Source organism: Bipolaris zeicola (genome assembly GCF_000523435.1).
Source record: "Bipolaris zeicola 26-R-13 unplaced genomic scaffold scaffold_22, whole genome shotgun sequence".
Classification (NCBI taxonomy): Eukaryota; Fungi; Ascomycota; class Dothideomycetes; order Pleosporales; family Pleosporaceae; genus Bipolaris; species Bipolaris zeicola.
Window position 1 is genome coordinate 81,870 of NW_006912071.1, and position 22,111 is coordinate 103,980.

The 22,111-nt window shown below is 53.5% G+C and overlaps 9 protein-coding genes across 9 annotated transcripts; 6 read left to right on the forward strand and 3 right to left on the reverse strand.

Annotated features, from left to right (window-relative positions):
• Nucleotides 1–251: 251 nt before the first annotated feature.
• On the forward strand, nucleotides 252–847 carry COCCADRAFT_2298 (uncharacterized protein; the record flags this gene model as incomplete). The annotated part of the gene is made up of 2 exons (XM_007710806.1): nucleotides 252–519; nucleotides 663–847. The coding sequence occupies 2 exons, from the start codon at nucleotides 252–254 to the stop codon at nucleotides 845–847; spliced, it is 453 nt and encodes a 150-aa protein (XP_007708996.1).
• Nucleotides 848–986: 139 nt separating this feature from the next.
• On the reverse strand, nucleotides 987–4,976 carry COCCADRAFT_87631 (uncharacterized protein; the record flags this gene model as incomplete). Its single annotated transcript, XM_007710863.1, has 1 exon — nucleotides 987–4,976. One exon carries the CDS (start codon nucleotides 4,974–4,976, stop codon nucleotides 987–989), a length of 3,990 nt encoding a protein of 1,329 aa, XP_007709053.1.
• A 428-nt stretch (nucleotides 4,977–5,404) lies between these two features.
• Nucleotides 5,405–6,046, forward strand: COCCADRAFT_23590 (uncharacterized protein; the record flags this gene model as incomplete). Its single annotated transcript, XM_007710829.1, has 2 exons — nucleotides 5,405–5,828; nucleotides 5,889–6,046. 2 exons carry the CDS (start codon nucleotides 5,405–5,407, stop codon nucleotides 6,044–6,046), a joined length of 582 nt encoding a protein of 193 aa, XP_007709019.1.
• Nucleotides 6,047–7,891: 1,845 nt separating this feature from the next.
• Nucleotides 7,892–8,786, forward strand: COCCADRAFT_23591 (uncharacterized protein; the record flags this gene model as incomplete). Its single annotated transcript, XM_007710830.1, has 2 exons — nucleotides 7,892–8,210; nucleotides 8,524–8,786. 2 exons carry the CDS (start codon nucleotides 7,892–7,894, stop codon nucleotides 8,784–8,786), a joined length of 582 nt encoding a protein of 193 aa, XP_007709020.1.
• A 664-nt stretch (nucleotides 8,787–9,450) lies between these two features.
• On the forward strand, nucleotides 9,451–14,742 carry COCCADRAFT_2301 (uncharacterized protein; the record flags this gene model as incomplete). The annotated part of the gene is made up of 4 exons (XM_007710807.1): nucleotides 9,451–10,333; nucleotides 10,429–10,912; nucleotides 10,960–12,835; nucleotides 12,883–14,742. 4 exons carry the CDS (start codon nucleotides 9,451–9,453, stop codon nucleotides 14,740–14,742), a joined length of 5,103 nt encoding a protein of 1,700 aa, XP_007708997.1.
• Nucleotides 14,743–16,333: 1,591 nt separating this feature from the next.
• Nucleotides 16,334–17,086, forward strand: COCCADRAFT_87732 (uncharacterized protein; the record flags this gene model as incomplete). Its single annotated transcript, XM_007710864.1, has 3 exons — nucleotides 16,334–16,420; nucleotides 16,487–16,615; nucleotides 16,676–17,086. The coding sequence occupies 3 exons, from the start codon at nucleotides 16,334–16,336 to the stop codon at nucleotides 17,084–17,086; spliced, it is 627 nt and encodes a 208-aa protein (XP_007709054.1).
• A 465-nt stretch (nucleotides 17,087–17,551) lies between these two features.
• Nucleotides 17,552–18,364, reverse strand: COCCADRAFT_87659 (uncharacterized protein; the record flags this gene model as incomplete). The annotated part of the gene is made up of 2 exons (XM_007710865.1): nucleotides 17,552–18,153; nucleotides 18,217–18,364. 2 exons carry the CDS (start codon nucleotides 18,362–18,364, stop codon nucleotides 17,552–17,554), a joined length of 750 nt encoding a protein of 249 aa, XP_007709055.1.
• Nucleotides 18,365–18,636: 272 nt separating this feature from the next.
• On the reverse strand, nucleotides 18,637–18,801 carry COCCADRAFT_87708 (uncharacterized protein; the record flags this gene model as incomplete). The annotated part of the gene is made up of 1 exon (XM_007710866.1): nucleotides 18,637–18,801. A coding segment is annotated over one exon (165 nt), but the record flags the coding sequence as incomplete, so codon positions are not given.
• A 167-nt stretch (nucleotides 18,802–18,968) lies between these two features.
• Nucleotides 18,969–22,028, forward strand: COCCADRAFT_2304 (uncharacterized protein; the record flags this gene model as incomplete). Its single annotated transcript, XM_007710808.1, has 3 exons — nucleotides 18,969–19,059; nucleotides 19,142–21,771; nucleotides 21,849–22,028. The coding sequence occupies 3 exons, from the start codon at nucleotides 18,969–18,971 to the stop codon at nucleotides 22,026–22,028; spliced, it is 2,901 nt and encodes a 966-aa protein (XP_007708998.1).
• Between the last annotated feature and the right edge of the window lie 83 nt (nucleotides 22,029–22,111).

Here is a 22,111-nt window from a genome sequence, read left to right on the forward strand (position 1 = left end):
AATCACACGTTGATGGGGCCACTGCAGCTTGTAGCAATGTGGCCTATTACTTTAGCAGAGTGTGGCGGTGGACCCGGATGGACACATGCAAGGTAGCCATCGGGGCAAAAAGTCGTGAAGTAAGACGGACTATTTCTTTGTCCACCGCTTCTTGGATGAAACACAGCAATCATCAAACGTATCCACACACCCACAAAACAGTAAGAGATAACAAGTTGTTCTAGTTCGCCTGCCATCGTCCTTTCTAAACCATGGCCAATACCGCCCAGCAACCCACGGCTAGTTGGTCCGACGCCTTCCCCGCCCCCCGTATCACTCCGCCCGCCATATCACGCGATGAGGTCTTGTCAGACCTCTCGTCTCCCGATCTCCTCATCGTAGACGTGCGACGCACCGACTATGAAGGTGGCACTATAAAAGGAAGCATCAACCTGCCTGCACAGTCGTTTTACCTGAACAGGGGTGTCTTCTACGATCTGTGCAAGCGCGCGGGCGTCACCAGAGTTGCTTTTTACTGCGGTGAGTCCATCACTTTTTCGTCTCAACGTGATGCTTGGATGGAAAAAGAATGGTGCTAGTGGCGTGAGACACATACCACCTGTTGAAATACGAATACATACGTGTGCACAAATCTGTAGGCAATGTCGGCTGAGACACGCTAGGGTCATGCAACGGAAGAGGGCCAAGATGCTCGGGCTGGTTCGCAGATTACATTGCCGAAAAGGGCGATGACAAAATCAAGTCGTTGACATTGGCTGGTGGCATCAAAGGGTGGGTCAAGGCTGGCGAAGCTTTTACGCAGAACATGGACGCCTTCGAACCAGAGTATTGGAAGCAATTCGACTGAGATTTACAAAAAAAAATGGCGGGGTACCAGTAGTAGGATTAGTTACTTTGTTGGGTAAGAAGTTGGTGTTATACACGATCTCTGTATATCTCCAATACTTCCACCCAGAAATCTACGCGTGCCCGTCATATCTGTTTGTTCATTCATCGTCTGTATCATCATCAATTATCCGTCTAGGCCTCTTCCTGGGCAAGACAGGCTCATCATCCTCTAATTCAGAAGCCGAGTCTACAACGACCAATTGCTTCCTGGTCGCACCTGCCACAAGTTTAGCGAGCGGTGCATCGTCATCGCTATCACTACTGACAACCGCATCATCGTCTGTAGCGTCGCTTGTAAAAATCTTCTGTCTTTTTGGGGTCCTCTTGGGGCGGCCAGCCTTAGCAACTGCCTGTGTTCCTGCTCCAAAGCCAGAAAGGTCAAGACTGGGTAGACTCGAAGTTGGAGCTACCTCTTCTTCCTCTCCTTCAACAATGAAGCTGGCAAGCTCAGAGTCCAACAGATATGCCTGCGTATCTTGCGGTTCATCCTCACCTAGCGTATCATCCGATCCAATCGTATCAGCTTGAGATGCGACTCGGAACCGAGGGTCTGTTGGCGGCGGGGAAGATTCATTGCCCTCTTGAGCGAGTCCAGATACACGCCAATTAGGCGTCTTTGTTCTTGGCGTTTCGTCATACGCTATTGACTGATGAACAGGCGTTTGTATGATAGTACCAACTTTCTGTGGCCGACCACGAGGTGCTGGCGTTTGTGGTGTTTTCGGAACCAAATTCTCTTTCGATCTTGGCAAAGGTTTCTCTTTCGGCTTTGGCATCGCTTTCTCTTTCGGTTTTGGTATCGCCTTCTCTTTCTGTTTTGCCGGCGCACTTGCTTTTGGTTTTGGCACAGATTTTGCCTTTGTCTTAAGCCCTTGAGATGCTGGTTGATCATCTTCCCACATGTCGTCGTCAATGACAAATGCGGGTTCTGGTTCCGGGACAACAAGATCGTCCCCAATGTCTGATTCGCAGTCAGAAAAGTGTAAGTTGAGCTTGAAACCATCAAGACGATTGTGATCCATATCGTGCATGCGTTGCATCATGGAAGCAAATGCTCGCGTAGCATAGCCTGGGCCAACCCGGCGAGCTGAGTAAGGCAAGATTCGTTGTCGTCCAGGATATTTCCCCAAGTCGAGTACATCTACCATAGGAGCATCATCGTCGTCAAATACTGTCTGGTATCTTTTCTCAAGATCTTGGGTTGCGTCATCGCTGAGAAGTACCTCCTCCAATGAGGGCATCACGAACGGCTCCTCACTCGGATAACTAGGTGCGGCTGCTTTCTTTCCGCGACCGTTTGGCACAATTTCCTCGTCCATCCGACCTGCAGTGACGAAGCCAGTGATGACGTTGTCGGGCATATGGAACTTCTTCTCGGGCTTCTTGGCGCGCCGTCCTTTCTTCGGTTCTGGAAGCCAGTCTTGTGAATTTTCAACTGGTATGTCCACGACACGCCGGTCGACAACGGGCTTTACATCCGCCGGCAGGATTCTGCGAGATATGTCGTCGTGGAAGTTGAAATGAGTGCCCGCAGCAATGAGCTCTTGCATCTTGAGGTAACTGTTGTTTGCCTTATTCGCATCGTTTTCTTCCTTGCCTTGCATTTGGAGCATGACAATTCTTCCCTCGCGCTTTCTTCCCGTACGACCCATTCGTTGCAGCATACGAATAGGTGATGCTTTTGAGTCGTAGCAAATAATGAGATCTACCTCACCGATATCGAGACCCTCTTCACCGATCGAAGTAGCAATGAGTGTGTTGAATTCGCCATTCTTGAACCTCTCAATAGCCTCCAACTGGTCTTTCTGCTTCATGCCTTCTGAATTTTTCCCGTGTGCTTGTCCGACAAAGATGCGCGGACGAATCATTGGCTCATGTCTCTTCAGAATGCGCGCAATTTCTTCAGCACTGTCACGGAAATGTGCAAACACCATGATCCTCGTTTGTGAAGAGGCTGCACCATTGGCGCCCTGACCGTCGTCTGCATTGACAAAGTGGTCTAACACAACTTGCTGTAGATACTCCAACTTTGGATGGCCAACAAAGTTCTCATCGGTCATCCACACTTGAAGACGTCCCATAAGCTTTTTCCAGGCATCGCTGTCGAGAATCTGTTTCTTGTATTTTGACTTTGTCTTTGCACTTTCGTCTTGAAATTCCTTCATCTTGATATAGAAAGGACCTACACCATGAAATTTCAATAGATCCATTCCGTGCGAGATGGACGCAAGAATCGCAAAGATGGTGTGCACAGTGCTTTGGAGGCCCCGATTTGCGTTACGTCCGGCTTCTTGGAACCATTTCTTCTTGGCTTGTTGGCAGCCAAAGGGCGTTAGATCGCGGGGGTCCTTGCTCCAGTATGCATTCAAACCAGCAATTGTGTTCACCAAGGGCTGCAGAGCCTCGCTGTAGAGGTCCATACACATCTCCATCTCGTCGGTATTCTGAAAAACTTGCTTGTCAATCTTGCGCTGATGTACATAGCTGCATATGTCCATAGAGTTCTCCGTCCGAATCTCCACCTTGGAAATATCGAGACCGTCAATGACCTTCTGCACGGACTCTACATCTGCACCAGGCGTGGCTGTCAGTGCCAAGACACGGAAGCTAGTATTGAAACGTCGGAGGAAGCTAACGACCTCGACGTACGCATATGCACCCGTGGCTCGGTGAGCTTCGTCGACCACCAGTAGTACAATCTTTTTTGGATCTGCATATCCAGCCTTCAAATCGTTCAAAAGCGTCTGGGGTGTCATGAAGAACACTCTCTTTTCCTTCCACTCTTCAGCTCTTAAACCTGTTTGGACGCCTCCCGTGAGCATTGTAGTATATGAGCGGGGTATACCTGCAATCTTGAAGCATGCCTCGACTTGCTGGGCTACCAGAGGTTTAGTAGGGGCGACAAAGACGATCTGAGAGTCGACCGTCCATCGGAACCAGTTGAGAATGATAGTCGCTGCGATAAAGGTCTTACCAAGACCAGTAGGGAGAGCAACCAGTAGGTTATTGAAGAGGCCTCTTTGAACAATGTTGAACTGATAGTCTCGAATGGTACCTAAATTCGTCGGATAAACCCATGTTTTGATAGCTTCTGCGTTCAGCTTGTGGTGAGTTGGAGGCTCTGCTTTCTGGTCAACGACGAAGCTGTAGCGCTTGTTTACCTGAGATTGCGATGTACTGCTGTTGGCGCCAACGGATCCAAACAACGTCGTCTGTCGTAGGCCTGTCTGAGGTGCCACGGGACGCTTGCGAGCACTGGCAGTCTCGGACTCAGCTTGCTTCTGCGGAGACGAGGATGAAGAAGCGAACGCATCAGACGGAAGGTCTGCTAGGTCTTGTGTGAAGTCATACTCAGCAGTCACAGTGCCCCTTGTACGTTCTGATAGAACTGGCAATCGAGGGGACTCGTCCAAATCAATAGTCGAATCGAATAAATCTGGAGATGGTGGTGCTTGTGGTGCTGGTCGAGACGATATCGACTTCCTACCAGGCAGAGACACGGTCTTGGTTGCACTTAAGTCGGGCCCCTTGACTGACCCAGGTGGTTTGTGTACACCTATGGTGGTGGATTGCTTTGCCCATATTGCACCTCTTGGCTTCCAGGGTGGCGAGTGTTCCTGTGGCGGCTGCGTGTAAAAGACGTCTGGCAGGTCTATATTTGTGGTTGGAATGTGGATGCGTTCCTGTCGCTTATTTGCTGTTGTGGATTTTGTAGGTGATGCAGAATCTGTTTCAGAAATGTCATTTTCGCAAGATGTCGATGTCGCTTTCTTCCTACGACTCGAGGGAGCGGCCTTGCGAGGGGGTGTCAGGTTTTGGCTGTCTGGTTCGGACAATGCATGGCCACCTTCTTCACTGCTGTCCTCGCCGCCGTCAGAAGACACAAAAGGACCTTTCCGACGGCTGGGTTGTGCTCTGGTAGAATTAGAGGCTGCTCGCCTGGTCGTACTGCTGACCCTCTGCCGCTTGACGGACCGTGGCGAATGTCGAAATGCACGGGCAGTCTCCTCTTCGGCCTGGGTAGCGACATTCAGAAACTCGGTATCATCAAACTCATCGCCGTAGTCGTCGCTGTCACTGTCATCCATGGTGATTGACGGCCAAGGCAGCAAGGTTTGACAGTGGCGTTGGGGTGAAAGGCACGACGCGTCGGTGTTTAGCGCGTGTGGTAAGATGAATGGGGAAAGGGCAGGCCGACCCCTGTAACGGCCGCGGTTTCCCACTTGTAGGGTTCTACCGACGTGCATTCGTATCGTGCTGTCGGGCCGACGGCCGATACCCAGCTCGGTGTAGTCAAAGCTAATAAAAGGGCTACGAGAGCGTGACCCGCTATACCCCTATGTAATAACTGGGTTTGCTCAGGCACAATAAAAGCTAGGCTTGCTGCCCCAGATTCTCGTTGCACACGCCCACACTCGTTTCTTTTTTGGCTGTACATACCTACTGCTCCAGCATCCACGCTCGCTAATTGCTACTTATCCATACTAATTTACGCCACACGCAACCACACGACACAATGAAGTACTCTACCGTCCTCCTCTTCGCCATTGGCGCTTCGGCCCAGAGCATCACCAGCACCTCCGGATCCTCCGCGCCCATGCCTACCGGGCTCTCATCCGCTGTCCAGTGTGCTATGGCTTGCAATGCAGGCGACGTCAACTGCCAGGCCGCATGCTTGGGCAACGCTCGCCCCAACGCTTCCCAGGTCATCGAGACCAACGAGTGCGCCGCCAAGTGCGACCAGGGCGATGGCTCTCCTGCGGCCACTGAAGCCTACTCCAAGTGTGTCGACACTTGCATCACCAACCACTTCCCCAGCAGCCAGACCGCATTCGTCGACAGCCCTGCGGGTGCTGGTGCCGCTGCTCCCAGCGCCGCTCCTTCCAGCGGTGCTGCTGCTGGTACCGGTGCCAACTCTGCTAAGCCCACTGCTACCGGAGGTATGTTGCAAAACACTCGGGATTTTGCCTGTGCACGATCATTTACTAACCGTATACTAGAACCCCAGTCCCCATCTGGCTCTGGCTCTCCTTCTGGCTCTCACTCTGGATCTGCTGGCGCGCCTTCGTCTACTGCTGCGGCTGGCGCAGCCGACAAGACCTCTGTCCAATTCTTCGGTGCTGGTCTTGCCGGTCTCCTCGCTGTTTTCGCTTTGTAAACGGGGTCACGCGCTACGCTTTGCAATTGCCGGATGTTTCTCAAACGCATGGACGATCAAGGTGATCAGGGCGATCACCAGGGTCGAGGTTTAATACGAGCATAGTCATTTTGTCTGTTTGATAAACCAATCATTCAAAGGGCTGTTTTTGTAGTAATTCAATTGATTGTCGGTTGTTGCGATTGTGCCTTGCGTAGTTGGATGAGAATGTTGCTTCTCCACATGTGCCTGACCGTGTGAGCTTGGGTGAAATCGGGTCGTCGCGTGGACGGGGATCCACACTGGGGCTACTAGCGCAGCTAATAAGATGGTCATGGTCTGTGCGTCAATGCAGGTCAGACCGGCATCATCTCGGGCATGGACACACACACATATGTCATCAGAAGCCGCCATCCAGACCGTGAACTAAGTAATGCCCATTTATCTTGTGGGAAAAAAAGATTCGGCTACTCGAATATCGTCAACAAGGCGACGGGAAAAGATTCTTCCTTGTGTTTTTGGCTTTGGCACGATGAGATTGCCTGTGGTCATCTGATGTCAGAATCATACTGGGTGGTGGAGACGGCCTTGTCCGCGTCTTTTAAGTGGCGGCCACACCCCGGCAGAAAGCAAGTTATTGGGCAGACCTAGTCGTGTGCATAAAACGTCAAAACTCTTGCCGCAGGCCCAGTCTGGGACCAGAGTGGTTGTTCTCGTATACCATATTTGTTCATGCAGAGCGCGGATTGTGGGCTGAGTGTGACGAAATCAGGGCCTGGATAACACAACGGAAAAGGAGAAGCGCGCGCCACATGAGTAAATGTCGGAAAGCCGCTCATCAAATGGAAGCAAGGCTCCGTCAGCCTTTTGGTCGACAGTGTCTGCTGCCGGGATAAGATCAGCAAAGCACCTACTAGAGATTGCGTATCTCCGATATATTAGTCTGGCTAGTAGAGTAGACGTCTACTTGTACTCGCAGCGATTGTTTTGCCACATGGCTTTGGAATTGACGATTCTCACCTCGAGGCTGGTCTGCACCCATTGGGCACCCTGCCGCAAAACTCTTTGGCGTCACCGAGACCACCGGAGTGCTTTCCGTTCTCCAACGTTGCTGCTGCCTGCTTGTTCTGCTCAAAGCAGAGAAAATATGTCAAGTCAAACTATGCCTATTCCAGGAGTTGGGACTGATGATTCCTTGCTATCATCCTGATCTGCCCCTGAGGGCGTGTTGGTAATATCCGCAGTCCGGAGCATATTTGCCACTCCTCGTACGCATTGCTCTTGACCCTAAGACAATGCACTCAAAGATAGCACAATACATGTTGTTCTGTGAGAAGACATACTGTCCTTTGCGATATTTGATTGCAGCTTGAATTTTCCCATCTCTTTAGACAGGCTTGCCAAGGCCACCAAACTGGCTTCTAATTCATCATGTATGGGCGTCGCAGTGGACTCATGACCATGAGGCTTCCGAATACGGCCATTGAGATTCCATCTGCTTCCATTTCAGCCGAGACGCTGTCCATACTTGCACGCATATTTTGTTTCGTTAGCACCACTCTGAACAAGTCTCAAGGTCGGTGTCGCCCACATAGGAGAAGTAATCACACGTTATCATGTTGTCCCTGTGGTTAAAACTGCCAGCAATTGGAGGCGCTTAGTGATGGGATCACCTTTGCAAGGCCGACTGCGTGTTCCGCAAGCAACCGAGGCACCTCATCCGAAGCTCTGCTGAATTTTGGCAACGGTGATCTTGACTGGTGTCGGGAACGCGCGAATATGCGTTTGACCACGGTCAACCGTTAACAGTGGCATAATGAGTTTGCGGCGACATGGTTCTGCCTTGTTAGATGGTTTGGGAGAAAAATGGGCACAGGCTCACAGCTAGATTGCACCCTGGCCACAATCAGTGTCGTGAGTGGGTGGGCGGCAGTAGTCACAAAGCGAGTGTCGGTAACGATCTGGATTTTGCTAGGACAGGCGGGCGAATGGGGAGCGGGCAGCGTGACGCTGATGAGGATTCGCTGGCGTGCGGCTGGTGTTTCGAAGGGGGCGGCCAGGGCCCTGCCTACTCTAGTGATGCCGCTGGGTAATCCCGCGAACCGAACGGCTGCATCACCGCTTCGCAGACAGACGTGCGACACAACCACGAGCGCTCTAAACATGCGCCCTCAACACAACGCAGGTTGGAGATGAACATGGTCGGGCCGTCTGAGACCGGGCTGATGTGGCCCGAGGCCGTGGTTGTGTGTAAGAGAGTCATACGCGAGCAAGCTTAGCAGGCCAGCCAGGGCCGCGGAAAACATTGTTAGCAATCAACGAGAGCGGCGCGCGCCATGAGTTTGGCCGCCGCGTGAGCAGCAGGCGCTCGACAACAGCCTGGCCAGCAAGTGTGACGGTGGATGTGTGTCGTGGAAGATGCGGCATGCCCATCCACGACTCTGTTGAACGAGCTGCGAGATGTCGTTGGACCCCTGTCGAGCGCTAAATCTATTTAGTACGTAGACCACCATACATCGCCTCCTTCAACCTTCCTCAGTGTCCCCACGCCGCGCACACAGCGCTCATTGTGGGATCCAGCGCAGTATCAGACGATGGGGCACCTGTGTCCGATGGGGGCGGACAGGCTGTGATGTCCGGACAGGCTGCTACTGGGCAGTGTGCCTGGACTGTCACCTATGTGCAGACTGGCCATGTGTGCGGCACCACGACTGAGACATCTGGGAGAACTTGCCAAACAGCAGAGATAATCGCCGTATGAGCGGGGCGTTGGCTATGAGTATTAGACAGGGGTAGTGGAGATCGTGGGTTGACGAAGCGTGTGAACATGAACGACGCCCAAAAAACCCCATCAAAAAAACCACCCCGTCCCCAGAGGCCCATCGGCGGCGGGCCCCCAGCAGATGAAGCGAAGCGGGCAGCACTGCGGCATGGGAGGGTGTTGGCGCTGCGGCGAGGGTGCTGTTGCGAGCAAGCACCGATGAGAAAGAGAGATATGCGTAAGAAAGAACTAGGTCCCACGGACATAGCCTTGGGCCTTGCTTGGCACCGTTAGACCCATACTACAGCGAGTCTATCCCGCCCTCGCCATCTCTCAATTCCTTCAACCACTGCTCCCTTCTCCACTGCCTTCTCCCCACCGCCTCGCTTTCTCCCACTACATCGTGAAACATTACCTGGTTTCGCCATCGGCCCCATCAGAAAAAAACGTCCAACATCTCCAAATTGCCCGCTTTGAACCCACTGCCCACCAAGTTCGTGTGTATGCGCTCACAGGCATTCTCATGCTGCGTTGATATCCCTACTTGACGGGCTTTTCCTCACCAACAACCCCGGCGACAGCCCGCGCCTGCTTTGAGAGGGTTCCACGCCGGCTTTTGGCCCATTGTTTGTATCAAATCTATTACCCCCGTGCAAGATTCGCCATGGCCGACGCAAAGACGGACGGGGGCGAGGCTCCGTCCTCGACGACTGGAGGCCTGTCCAATGCCTCTTCACCGCGCAACGAAGAGGACGCGCCAAACAATCTGCAGCCTCCACCCGGCGCTGCATCAGAAGCAGCGCTTTCAAAATCCACCAGCAGGCCTTCCTCTACCCGGAACTCGACACCCGCTGCTTCTCTCGACGTGCGCCAACCCGCACCAGACGCCGACGACGCGTCTTCAGCCATGGACGACGTGCAGCCTTCCCTGGAAGCGACCAATGGTGCCTCTGGCAAAACGAAACCATTGTCCAAGGAGCCCGAGCAAAATGGTGAGGCAGCAGCATCATCATATGGCACGCGCTCGCGAGGCCGCCCAGGCCGGTCGCGACCTAATTATGCAGAGGACGCCGAAATGGACTTTGAAGTGCCAGCTGCATCTGCGAATGGCAACGTGTCTGATCCACCGTCGCGTAGTTCCGTGGCTCCCGACAGCGGGCATGCTTCGAGTGTGAGTGGAAAGAAAGGTTCCGGCCCTGCACAAGGCAATGGGTCGTGGGGTAATTCCGGCTCCAACACCAAGGACAGCGCGGCGAATCCCACTGCTCCCAGCACCTCAGCCACGGCTGCATCGACTCAGTCTAGCACTTTGCAGCCTCAGCCCCCAACAAAACGGCGCAAAAACGCTGCTGCCAGTGCCGCAAATGGTAGTCACGCAAGTGCCACAGCGCCAAGCCAAGCAGGGGCGAAGCGCGGCAGTCAGGCCGGCACCATGGTAGCCGCCAGCAGCGCGCGAGAGTCCAATATGATGACTTTTGAGAACACGGCCGCCATTCTCAAAAACGGTCGCCTCGAGGCCGACGATGGCCAGACCGTGTCTGTCAGTGGTAAGTTGTGTTTTGCCTGGGCTGCAGCTGACGGTCGCTCCGTTACGCCAGCCACGTCCTGCGGGTTGAGTAATGCATTCTAATTGGACGTCCAGATCAAGTGTACCTTGTGTGCGAGCCGCCCGGCGAGCCCTACTACCTCTGCCGGGTCATGGAATTCATCCACGTCGACAACGACCCCAAGAAGCGGGTCGAGTCTTTGCGCGTCAATTGGTTCTATCGCCCACGAGACGTGCAGCGCTACAACAATGACACTCGTCTCGTCTATGCGACGATGCACTCGGACCTTTGCCCCATTGCATCCCTTCGGGGGAAATGCCAGATCCTGCATCGCAGCGAGATTGGCGACCTGGATGAGTACCGCAAGACCAAGGACAGTTTCTGGTTCAACCAAGTCTTTGATCGCTTCATTCATCGCTGGTACGACGTCATCCCCGTCTCCTCGGTCATCAATGTCCCGGACAAGGTCAAGAAGGCGCTCGACGAACGATGGAAGTACATTTGTCTCGAGACCAGTCGCGTCAAAGAATTGACCAGTGCCGTCAAGAGCTGCAAGCGCTGTATTGGATATTGCGCAGCGTAGGTCCTCCATCCCCCAGTCCACGTGACGGCGCTAACTTGATTAGGAATGACTCGGTTGAATGTGCAGTATGTCACAATACATATCACATGAACTGTGTTCGCCCACCGTTGCTGAAGAAGCCATCTCGTGGTTTTGCTTGGGCTTGCGGTCCATGCAGCAGGGCTCAAGAGAAGAAATTGGAGGCACGTTTGGGCACCACCAATGAAGATGCTGAAGAAGAAGAGGTGATTGACGAGGAAGAGGAGGAGGCCGGCGTCGACACCAATGCACCAACCCCGGATCCTGATTCGCAAATCGACACTCACCCTGCCACGCAGGCAGAGATCGCTCTAGCCAAGATGTGGCCTATGCGGTACCTTGGCATCCACTGCCGGGTAGAGGACGCACTGCAGTACGATGATCGAGCAATCTATCCCCGTGCGAGTTCACGGCTAGGTCCCCGGCACCAAGCCAATGTCAATGTCTGGCACGGGCATCCTGTCGAATTCGTCAAGCCTGCAGAGATTAAGAAGCGATACGTCAAGGCAGCCGGCAACAAGAAAGAAGGCAAGCTATCCAAAGAAACTGTCGCTGCAATCGAAGCCGACAAGGCGGAGAAGGCTAAGCGGCCCAAATGGGTCATGGATGAACCTCCCGGCTATGTCCGCCGCGGTGAGGACCTGCCGAACAAGGATCCCAAGTGTACTGCGGAGCTGATTTTCAAGATGCCTCCTTTGGGAGTACATTCGACACGAGGAGAAGACAATGCCCCGACAGTCACCGAAGATCAAGTCAAGGCTTACATGGACCGAGCGAAAGCATTGGCCAAGTCGCATGTTGGAGTAGAGCCCTACAACACCAATTTCTTGGATAAATGCTTGGCTCTCTTCACGAAGCATCAATACGACGCCGATGTTGCTTTGAAGCATGTCAAGAAGATTGACAAGCGGAAAGATTTGAGGGAGCCCGAGCTAACCAAGGAAGAAGAAAAGAAGTGGAACGAAGGTGTCGCAAAGTACGGTTCAGAGATCAGGCTCGTCCGCCAGCACACCAGCAAGACCATGTTCTACGGAGACGCCGTACGTTACTACTATATGTGGAAGAAGACACCCAAAGGAAGAGAGATTTGGGGCTCATACAGTAGTCGGAAAGGTCGGACTAAGAAGGTTGAGCCTGACGCGCAAGCTCGCCTCGTTGATGATGTTGCAGACGACCAAGACGATTCAGCATTTGACAGTGCCAAGGCCATCCAACGCAAACGGGTTTTCCAATGCAAGTTCTGCGCAGTCCGACATTCTCGACAATGGAGACGGGCTCCAGGCGTGACTCCTGGCCAGATGGTACCGCCTGACGGTCGTTCCAAGGACAAGGCTGGGTTCCTGATTGCGCTTTGTCTACGTTGTGCAAACTTGTGGCGCAAGTACGCAGTGACATGGGAAAACGTTGATGAGATTGCCAAGAAGGTTGCGCAAGGCGGAGGAAAGGCTTGGAAGAGACGTATCGACGAGGAGCTCCTGCGCGAGGTCTACGCTGCACAGTCAGACACCAGCTCGAAGAATGCTACTCCCGAGTATATCGAGCTCCCAGCCGCCACAGCCCAGCCAATTGCAGAGCCACCGAAGAAGAAACAGAAAATTGTGGCCGCTGTGAATGGAGACAGTGGAGCATCGACCCCTGTCAGCGAGCCTGTTCCAAAGAAAGAGAAGAAGGAGAAGCCCGCCCCAGTCATCAAAGCGCCTACTCCTCCTCCAGTCCCGTCGCCCCCAAAGTATCGAGCTTTACCCTGCGCTGTATGTCGATCAGCAGAAGGCACACGTCTGGAATGTGCAGCTTGCAAGATGACGGTCCACAAAGCCTGTTATGGTGTTGAAGAAACACGACAAGCCAACAAGTGGTACTGTGATCCATGCAAGAACGATAAGAAGGAAAGCGTCTCATATGTAAGTCAAATTTGCTACATTGACGGAACTATACTAATGCACCTAAGACCTACGAATGCGTTCTATGTCCTCAGAAAGATACGGAGCAGGAGTTCTATGAGCAGCCAAAGGTTACGCACAAGAAAAAGACTGACCGCGATCGGGAGAAGGAGCGGCTGGAAAAGGAGCTTGTCGACAAGGCCAAAGAGGAATATCGCCTTCGGCAGCAGGAGAAAGGCCGGCCACTTGTTCCTCGTGAGCCCCTGAAGCGAACCGCCGACAACAACTGGGTACACGTGTACTGTGCCCTCTGGCACGCTGAGATCAAATTCAGCAACGCGGCCCGCCTGGATATGGTCGAGGGCATCGGAGCGCCAACGCTTCGATACGACGCAGTCTGCAAGCTGTGCAAAACGACCAAGGGTGCATGCACATCGTGTCTGCAATGTCACGCGACATTCCACGTTGGCTGTGCTCACAACCATGGCTACATACTCGGTTTCGACATGACCCCTGTCAAGGTCTCTCGCAGAGACGCCGTACCCACAGTGACTATGAACGGGGAAACGGGAACTCTGATTGCGGCAATCTGGTGCAAAGAGCATACTCCCAAGACGATTGTTCATCCCATGAACGAAGAAGTGGAAGGAACAGACCTGATTGCGCTCCAGCTCTTTGCTCGCGAATTCAAGCAGGCCGATCTCACCCTAACGGGTACAGCACGCAAGGCCAATCTCGTCGATCAGTCGACGCGCATCGCCCCACAGGCTGTGCAGGCACCAACTAACCGTAGGGCATCCGCGGTCACGGCCCCTACTCCCACTTCTGCACGAGGACGTCAATCGAATGCAGGCATATCTGTCAAGGAAGAACCAAGTGAGCCATCAGTGTACAAGTCTGAGCGAAAGTGCGTACGCTGCAAGATTGAAGCTAGTCCGCGGTGGTGGAAGGTGGATGGGGAAGTGACAGCAGGACAAGTTTCTCGGATTGTGGATGGCCCGCTGGACATGAAGAATGGCGTGGATCTGAGCGGCCATATGGAACGGAAGCCCCTTGTCGAGGAGGGCAAAATCGTCAATGGTAACGGTAGTGAAGACCATGCCATGTCGGACGCCCCAGCTGTTGCTTCGCCTGCAAGCAAGAGCCTGCGCTTGGACACCAGAGGGGCAGTTGCTTCGTCTGGTGCCTATCTATGTCAAAAGTGCCATTGGAAGAGGAAGAATGGGACGGATGAAGAGGAAGAGGAGCGAGCGAGGTCCGTCTCGATATTCAAGGAGCCGCCACAGCAGTACCCCCTACCTGCAGCGCAGATTCCACAATATGCGCCGCCACCGCCTGCGTTGGCTGGTACATGGACACTGCCCGGTGGCCCACCAAACCAACCGCCTCCACTGCCGTCATGGCACAGTGGTGTACCGCCTGGACCTGGCCATCACCTACCCAATGGCACTGGATACGTACCCCCGCCGCTACCAGCTCCAACCGTAGGGCACAACGCTCCTTACCACGCCCCGTATCCGCCTCAGCCGAATGGATACGCGGCATTTTCGGGCGCGCCGATGCACTCGGCGATTGTAGCAGCAGGGCTTCGACCGCCGTATTCGGGACCGCCTATTAGCGGACCACCGCAGCTGCACCACAGCAACGGCTCTATGTTGGTGAATGGCGCGATGCCGTCGCCTAGGACAATACCGTACTCGCCCACGCATCATCACGCACACCCTGCGTCACGGGAAAGCGGATTTATTGCACCTCCGCCTCCTGCGGTAGCGCAATACCCGGGGATCCATGGTAGTACTGCAACTGGCAGGCCGGCTACCCCTATGGACGCGGTGATGCGGGATGCTCCGGTGGTGACATCGGCACCAACTGAACGGGCAAGCACGGGGGCAAGTGCCAGTCCATCACTTCGCAACTTGCTGCATTAGACTTTGCTTACTCTACTTTGATGTAATTGTACACAACTGGTTTTGACTCTTTTATTTTCTTTTCTCTTCTCTTTGACTTTTGTTTTTTTATCTGTTATGCTTGAAGCATGGGGTCGGAGTCGATGCCTTTTGGCATTTTTTAGCATGGAGTGTTAGGGATACATGTGGTCAGCGATGCAGCAGTACTTGGTACTGCGAAACGGGATAGGATATTTGGAGTGTGGCGAGGCAAGGCAAAGGGTTTAGCAGTTGCATGTGATAAGGGCATTGTTGGGTCTGTGACTTTTGGTCTCCTGGCGTTTGGTGGCATTATACCACAACGTCTTTCCTGGTCAATGTTTGTCATTCTTTGTTTTGCGTGAGGCTCCCGGCGGGGCGGATAGTAGCAGGAAGCGGCAGCAGATAGCGGGCAGGGCAGCGTCTATGATTCATTGTCGGCGAGCCAAGAAGGATGGACATGGCTGGTTGAGCGTGGCTAACGCGCGCACCCAAGAAAACATGTTTCAATATCGACTACTCGCCCTCAACAAGTGTCGCGGCACGGTTTGGATGCTTACTTTTTCCGAAATAAATGGCGCCACAGCCGCAGTGTGATAATCCTTTACGAGGCTGATGTGAGGAGAGTAATGTAAGTGTAGTGGAAGGGCAGAAGGTTCGGCGCCGGCAAGTCCAAGCTGACGTATGCCACTCGCAGTCATGTGGACGACGACGCCATTAAGCTTTCTGGGGCTGGAGCACGCCAGCCCTGCAAGGGGAAGAAGATGCTGCCTCGACCCGGCCCACGCACACGCACACGCACGCTACGCCACGCCACGCCAATCCGCGCGTCCCTTGCATGTGCTAACCATGTCTCCCTCCACTTCATCATCCCGACCTCCTCCCCTCTTCCCCAACCTCGACTTCTCACCAGCCACACCACTATTCATCTCCACTTTCCTTCTTTCCTTTTCCTTGTGTCCATCTCTCTCTCGCTTCCCCCAATTCCACATTATTAACCTTCGCTACAACCTCGTCCTCGTCGCTTAAATTTGCTGCATCCTGTCACTCCCCCATACTAGTCGTCCGGCAACAAAGTGTCCCCTCCTCCAAAAGTCGACGTTGGCTGCCTGCCTGCTGCAAACTTGAAACCACCACACACCCACGCCACACACGGGTGAAACACCGCCCGTTGCCAAACCCTCTCCCAGACGCGACACACACAATCCCCGCGGCATCTCGGGTGGCCGAAGGCGAGCCAACCGCGAGTTTGAGTGGCGCAGCTTGTTCCCACCTGCTACCCGCTGAGAGGGGCTGCATATCATCCTTCTGGCCCTGCGCGGCAATCCGCTTTCGCGCCCTCTTATTATTACTATACGACTCGCGATTTCTGGTTCCCCACGTTTCCTCCTTACATTATTATTCTCTTTTTTCCTTGGAGATTTTCCTGCTCCTACACCCTAGTCCTCTCCGCTTTCCATATCTGATTTCTGGGTTGTCCATCGTTTTTTATTGTTTGCATTTGTTTTGATCAATATACCCGGGAGAGGTGCCCGCTTGCACAAGTGGATATTTGCATATACACACATACATCCACATATACATATACACAGCAATGGCTCTGTTAAAGAGGTATTATTGCGCCGAGACGGTGGACGGCGACACGGAATGTTTTGTCGAAGACGGGTTCTGGTACACAGAGGTACGTGTTGTATTCCACTTTGTCAGCAACGATTGCAAAAGGAGAAACTAACTTTGACATGAACAGAAAGGCATCATTATCAAATGGATCGTCTTCGCCCTCTTTTTCATCATATTCTTTGGCTGGTTTGTCGGCGGTCGTATCCACGCAAAGAGACGGTTACGAAAGGGTCTACCACTGCTGTCGTATCACCGCGTACGTTCCTTCCCTCGTTCAACATGGCACAAAAAGTATAGTATACTAACATCCATCTAGTTCCTAATCTCCTACTCTGAACGCCAACGCCACGGTCAAGTGCCCCAAAACCACTTCACCTTCTATCAAACACAAAATCCCTATGCTCCCAACAACGGTGCAAATCCCCAGTACACGCAGCGTCAAGACGGCGCATGGTCGGAACCCCCGCCACTGTACCAAAACAACGATGCGCCGCCGCAGTATTTCGCACCACAGGGCCCTGGAAAGACGACTCCGAACCAGTACGCCATGGAAATGGGACAGTACGGCGGACCACCAGTGGCACCAGGACCCCAGCAGAGTGGGGTGGTAGGTGGTGGTGCTCCTGCGACGTCGGACGTTGAGCAAGGACAAGCATCATCCCAGCAATTGCCGCCCCGACCTGCTCAAGCAAAAATCTTGGGCGTCCTCGGCCGATTTAGGCGGTAGAAATATGAAATGTTTCTCTCTCTGTCCCCCGCAGGAGAGTAAAGAAGGAAAAGAAAATATGAAAGTTTTTTTTCTTTCTTCTTCTATCCATTTGTTTAAGAAAATCTGTTATTTTTGAGAGAATTCAAAGAGAGTGTGTGTGTGACTGGATCATGCCCCCTGTGTATTCTTTTATGGAGGGGAAGAGAGGAGAGGGGAATGAAGTCTTTGTACAGGAGGGAAAAAAAAGACAACAATTGTTAATCTAAGAGGTAGAGAGAGATATATATGGTGGGAGAGAGATTATCAGCATCATTTTAACGTTAATTCACATGAAAGCAAAGCGAGCGTTTTATTTATTTGAATTTTTTAAATGAATTTGAAAAAGAAAAGAGATGATATTCAGGGTCGTGACGTTTGTAAAGTGAGATGTATGTATGCATACCATATGAAAATGGTGGTATGAAAAAAAAAGAAAAAAATCCATTAATCAATGTCCATGGCATCTCCGCTGGCTTCCTCTGCGGGGGGTATATCATTACTGCTATCCACCATCATACTCGACGTTGGACCCGTAGACTCCACAGTCCCTCTGGCAAAAACACTCGGCGGCTCCGTAATGGGATTGACCTGCCTATCGCGAATGCGCTGGCGAGTCTCCACAATGGCTTTGCGCACATTATCCTGGGCCTCAGGGACCGTCAGACTCGTGGGGACATTATACAGCACCATCTGGTTATCGCGGTTCGGGGTGGGATCGGGCCCGCGCAGGACGTGGGCGGGGATCTTGGATAGGTGCTTTTCAATGTCGGAGAGGAAAATGGGGTTTTCCTCGTCTGACTCGATGTCGCTGAGCTCGGCGCTGAGGTCGGATATGTAGACGCGGTGGGGGGTGTCTTCGACGTCCATGGCGTCTTGGGCGCGTGGTGGCTTGCGGTCGCGGCGGGGGCGGGTTGAGGCGAAGGCGAGGGCGTCGGCGACGGGGATGGGATGTTGCTGGTTGGTAGGCGACGAGTGGGAGTGTGTGGTGTTTGTGCCTTGGGAGGAGCCTGGGACGGGGATGTAGAGGCGCGTGCCGTTGTGGTCGACTGGGAGATGGCGATGTTGGTACACTGTGTAATACGCCTATGCAACGGGTGAAGACGACATACCCAGATTCAACAGATCAAAGCGCTTGCTCAGCCGCTGCTCGTTCTCCAGCGAGCCATCGGCAGGCCTCTTCTTGCCGTGGGGCGCATTCTGCTGTTGCGCATAGGAAGCGGGCCGGGCCTGGCTACTGTGCGCTACGACTTGGGCCATGCATGCATTGCAACCTGTGTCGCTTGGAATTATTCAGACGGGACAGCGTGTTGGAGAGGAAAAGGTGAACATGTATCCTGGCCGTTCAGGGTCGTCGGTCGGGGGGGGCATGGGGAGAAGTCAGGGACATGGTGGATTGGCGTGTTATAGGCGGATGGGGGCGGCAGCGGCAGGAGGCTAGGCGCAGGTGCGTGAAGCTTCCAGAAGGCAAAGGGCCATGACCGCCCCGCACTCGCCTATGATGGGGCTACTATGCTATGGCCTACCATGGCCTATGGGCTTTTGCGCCTGCAGCTCTTCTCGGCGCCGCCCGCCCACGCACCCACGCACCCACCGTTGTCGTCTGGTTTTGGGCTGGTGTTAGGCCTGGTGAATGCTGCTGCTGCTGCACCGCAAGATAGCGGCCGCCCCTCTGAGTCACCCACGGCCCAGAGCCATCAGCGGCCGATTGCCATTGACTCGACCGACCACTTTCTCCTCTCGCCTATTCTCCTGCACGCGCCCGCTTTGCAGACCCCTCGACCCCTCCTCCTCCTCTCCCTGCCCCTCCCCCCACCCCTCCCTGACCACCACCACCACTACCACCACCGCGCCGGCCGCAACCATGTCACTTGCCCAGGAGAAGCACGAATGGGGCGCCGTCCGCGTGCGCCAGACCTTTCTCGACTACTTCAAGGAGCGCGGACACACGTTTGGTAGGCTCTCTCGCCCCTCACGGCCTTTGCTGCCCCTCTCCCTCTCTCCAGCATCATGTCAATTGACTCGCACAAAAAACAGTCCCTTCCTCGTCGGTCGTGCCCCTCTCCGACCCCACCCTCCTCTTCACCAATGCGGGCATGAACCAGTACAAGGCCATCTTCCAAGGCACAATCGACCCCTCGTCCGACTTTGCCCAGCTCAAGCGCGCCGCAAACTCGCAAAAATGCATTCGCGCCGGCGGAAAGCACAACGACCTCGACGATGTCGGCAAGGACAGCTACCACCACACTTTCTTTGAGATGCTGGGCAACTGGAGCTTCGGCGACTACTTCAAGAAGGAGGCCATTGGCTTCACCTGGGAGCTGCTCACAAAGGTCTACGGCATCGACCCCAAGAGGCTCTATGTCACCTATTTTGAGGGCACCGACGAGCTGGAGCCAGATCTCGAGGCCAAGGAGTTGTGGCTCAAGGCTGGTGTGCCTGAGGACCACATTTTGCCCGGAGACATGAAGGACAACTTTTGGGAAATGGGCGACCAGGGTCCATGTGGGCCTTGTTCAGAGGTACACTATGACTTGAGGGAGCCTGAGAATGGCCAGTACAGGAATGCCGCTTCACTCGTCAACATGGACGACCCCGAGGTCATTGAGATTTGGAACAACGTTTTCATGCAGTACAACCGCGAGCCCGACCGATCACTGCGACCCCTGCCAAACAAGCACATCGATACCGGTATGGGATACGAGCGACTTGTTTCGGTGCTGCAACACAAGAAGTCAAACTATGACACTGATGTTTTTACGCCACTGTTCCAAAAGATTCAGGAAATTACTGGAGCACGCGAGTACAGGGGCAAGTTTGGCGACGAGGATCCGGATGGCATCGATACTGCATACCGAGTCGTCGCAGACCACGTCCGAATGATGAGCTTCGCCATTGCCGACGGTGGTGTACCAAACAACGTTGGTCGAGGATACGTTGTGCGCCGAGTGCTGCGAAGAGGCGCTCGCTATGCGCGCAAGTACTTTGCCTGTGAAATTGGCGACTTCTTCTCCAAGATTGTCCCTACGCTTGTCGACCAGATGGGAGACATGTTCCCTGAGATCAGGAAGAAGCAGCAGGATATCATTGAGATCCTGGACGAGGAGGAAAAGGCGTTTGCCAAGTCGCTGGATCGCGGTGAAACCATTTTCGAAAAGTATGCGCAGAAGGCGAAGACGAAGGGATCGGATGAGCTGCCAGGAGACGACGTTTGGCGGCTGTACGACACCTACGGTTTCCCTGTTGATCTGACAAAACTCATGGCTGAAGAGCGGGGCTTGAAGATCAATGATGAGGAAGTCGAGGTGGCACAAGAAAAGGCTCGCGAGGCTAGTAAAGGTGACAAGAAGGCTGCTGGCCTGCTTGTCAAGTTTGACGTCCACGACCTCGGTGCCCTGGAAAACATGCCAGAGGTTCCAAAGACAGATGATTCACCAAAGTACGGCCGCGAGAACATCACTGCCGTTATCAAGGCCATATATCACAACAAGAAGTTCCTCAAGAGTACTGCCGAGGTACCAAAGGGCGAGCAATTTGGTGTCTTGCTTGATCGCACAAATTTCTATGCTGAACAAGGTGGTCAAGAGTTCGACACTGGAAAGCTGTTGGTTGATGGCGAGGCTGAAATCAGCATTGAGAATGTGCAGGTGTATGCTGGTTATGTACTACATACCGGTTACATCAAGTACGGAGAGTTGAGCGTAGGCAGCGAGGTCATTGCCGAGTTTGATGAGCTACGGCGACATCCTATCCGCAACAACCACACTGGCACACACGTTCTCAACTACGCCCTTCGCGAGGTCCTTGGCAACGAAGTCGACCAAAAGGGTTCGCTCGTTGCACCAGAGAAGCTGCGTTTTGACTTTTCACACAAAGCCGGTTTGTCAGATGCAGAACTCGACAAGGTGGAGAAAATCTCGTCCACGTACATCAAGGAAGACAAACAAGTGTATGCCAAGGAGGTACCGCTTGCGTCTGCAAAGGAGATTCGAGGTGTACGTGCCGTCTTCGGCGAGACATATCCTGACCCAGTCCGTGTCGTCTCGGTCGGTGTGCCCGTTGAGGATCTCCTCAAGGACGTCAAGAACGAGGCGTGGGAAAAGCTCTCGGTTGAGTTCTGTGGTGGAACACACGTACTCAAGACTGGTGAGATTAAAGACCTTGTCATCCTGGAGGAATCCGGTATCGCAAAGGGTATCCGCCGTATCGTCGCCGTAACAGGCCAAGAAGCCTACAACGTCCAGCGTGTCGCCGGCGAATTCCAAGAACGCGTCGAAGCCATGGGCAAAATGCCATTTGGACCCCAAAAAGAAGCCGAAGCAAAGAAAATCGGCGTCGACCTCAACAACCTGACCATTTCCGCCCTGTCCAAGAACAAACTCCGTGAGCAATTCGCAAAGATCCAGAAGAGTATCCTCGACGAACAAAAGGCTGCGGCCAAGGCTGACAACAAGCGTGTTCTTGACGAAGTCACCAAGTTTTTCGAGGACGAGAACAACAAGTTCATGGTTAAGAAGCTCGACTGGTCAAGTAATGTCAACAAGGCCATTAGCGAAGTCATCAAAACCATCTCGGGCCCCAAGAGCGCACTAAAGGATCGCTCGTTGTACTTGTTCTCTGCCTCGCCTGAGGAGGGCAAGGTGGTTCACGGGTGCTATGTTAGTGAGGTGAGTTTTTCTTCTTATTCCCCTTCCTTTCTACCATCATACGAGGATGACTCCAAATGCTAATACATCAATAATAGCCTTTCAAGAACGCAGGCGCAGACGGCCCCAAGTGGGCTTCTGCAGTCACGCCTATTATCGGCGGCAAGGCCGGTGGTAAGCCTGGTGCTCCTACTGCAATTGGTCAGGGTACGAATGTGGAGAAGGTGGATGAGGGCGTTGAGGAGGCGAGGAAGTGGATTGAGAATTTCAAGTTGTAAGGTATTTTGTCGTTGTTGTGGAGAACATGAGGTGGGTGATTGATAGATGAACGATGAATAGACGCACAGTCTTGAATTTGAAA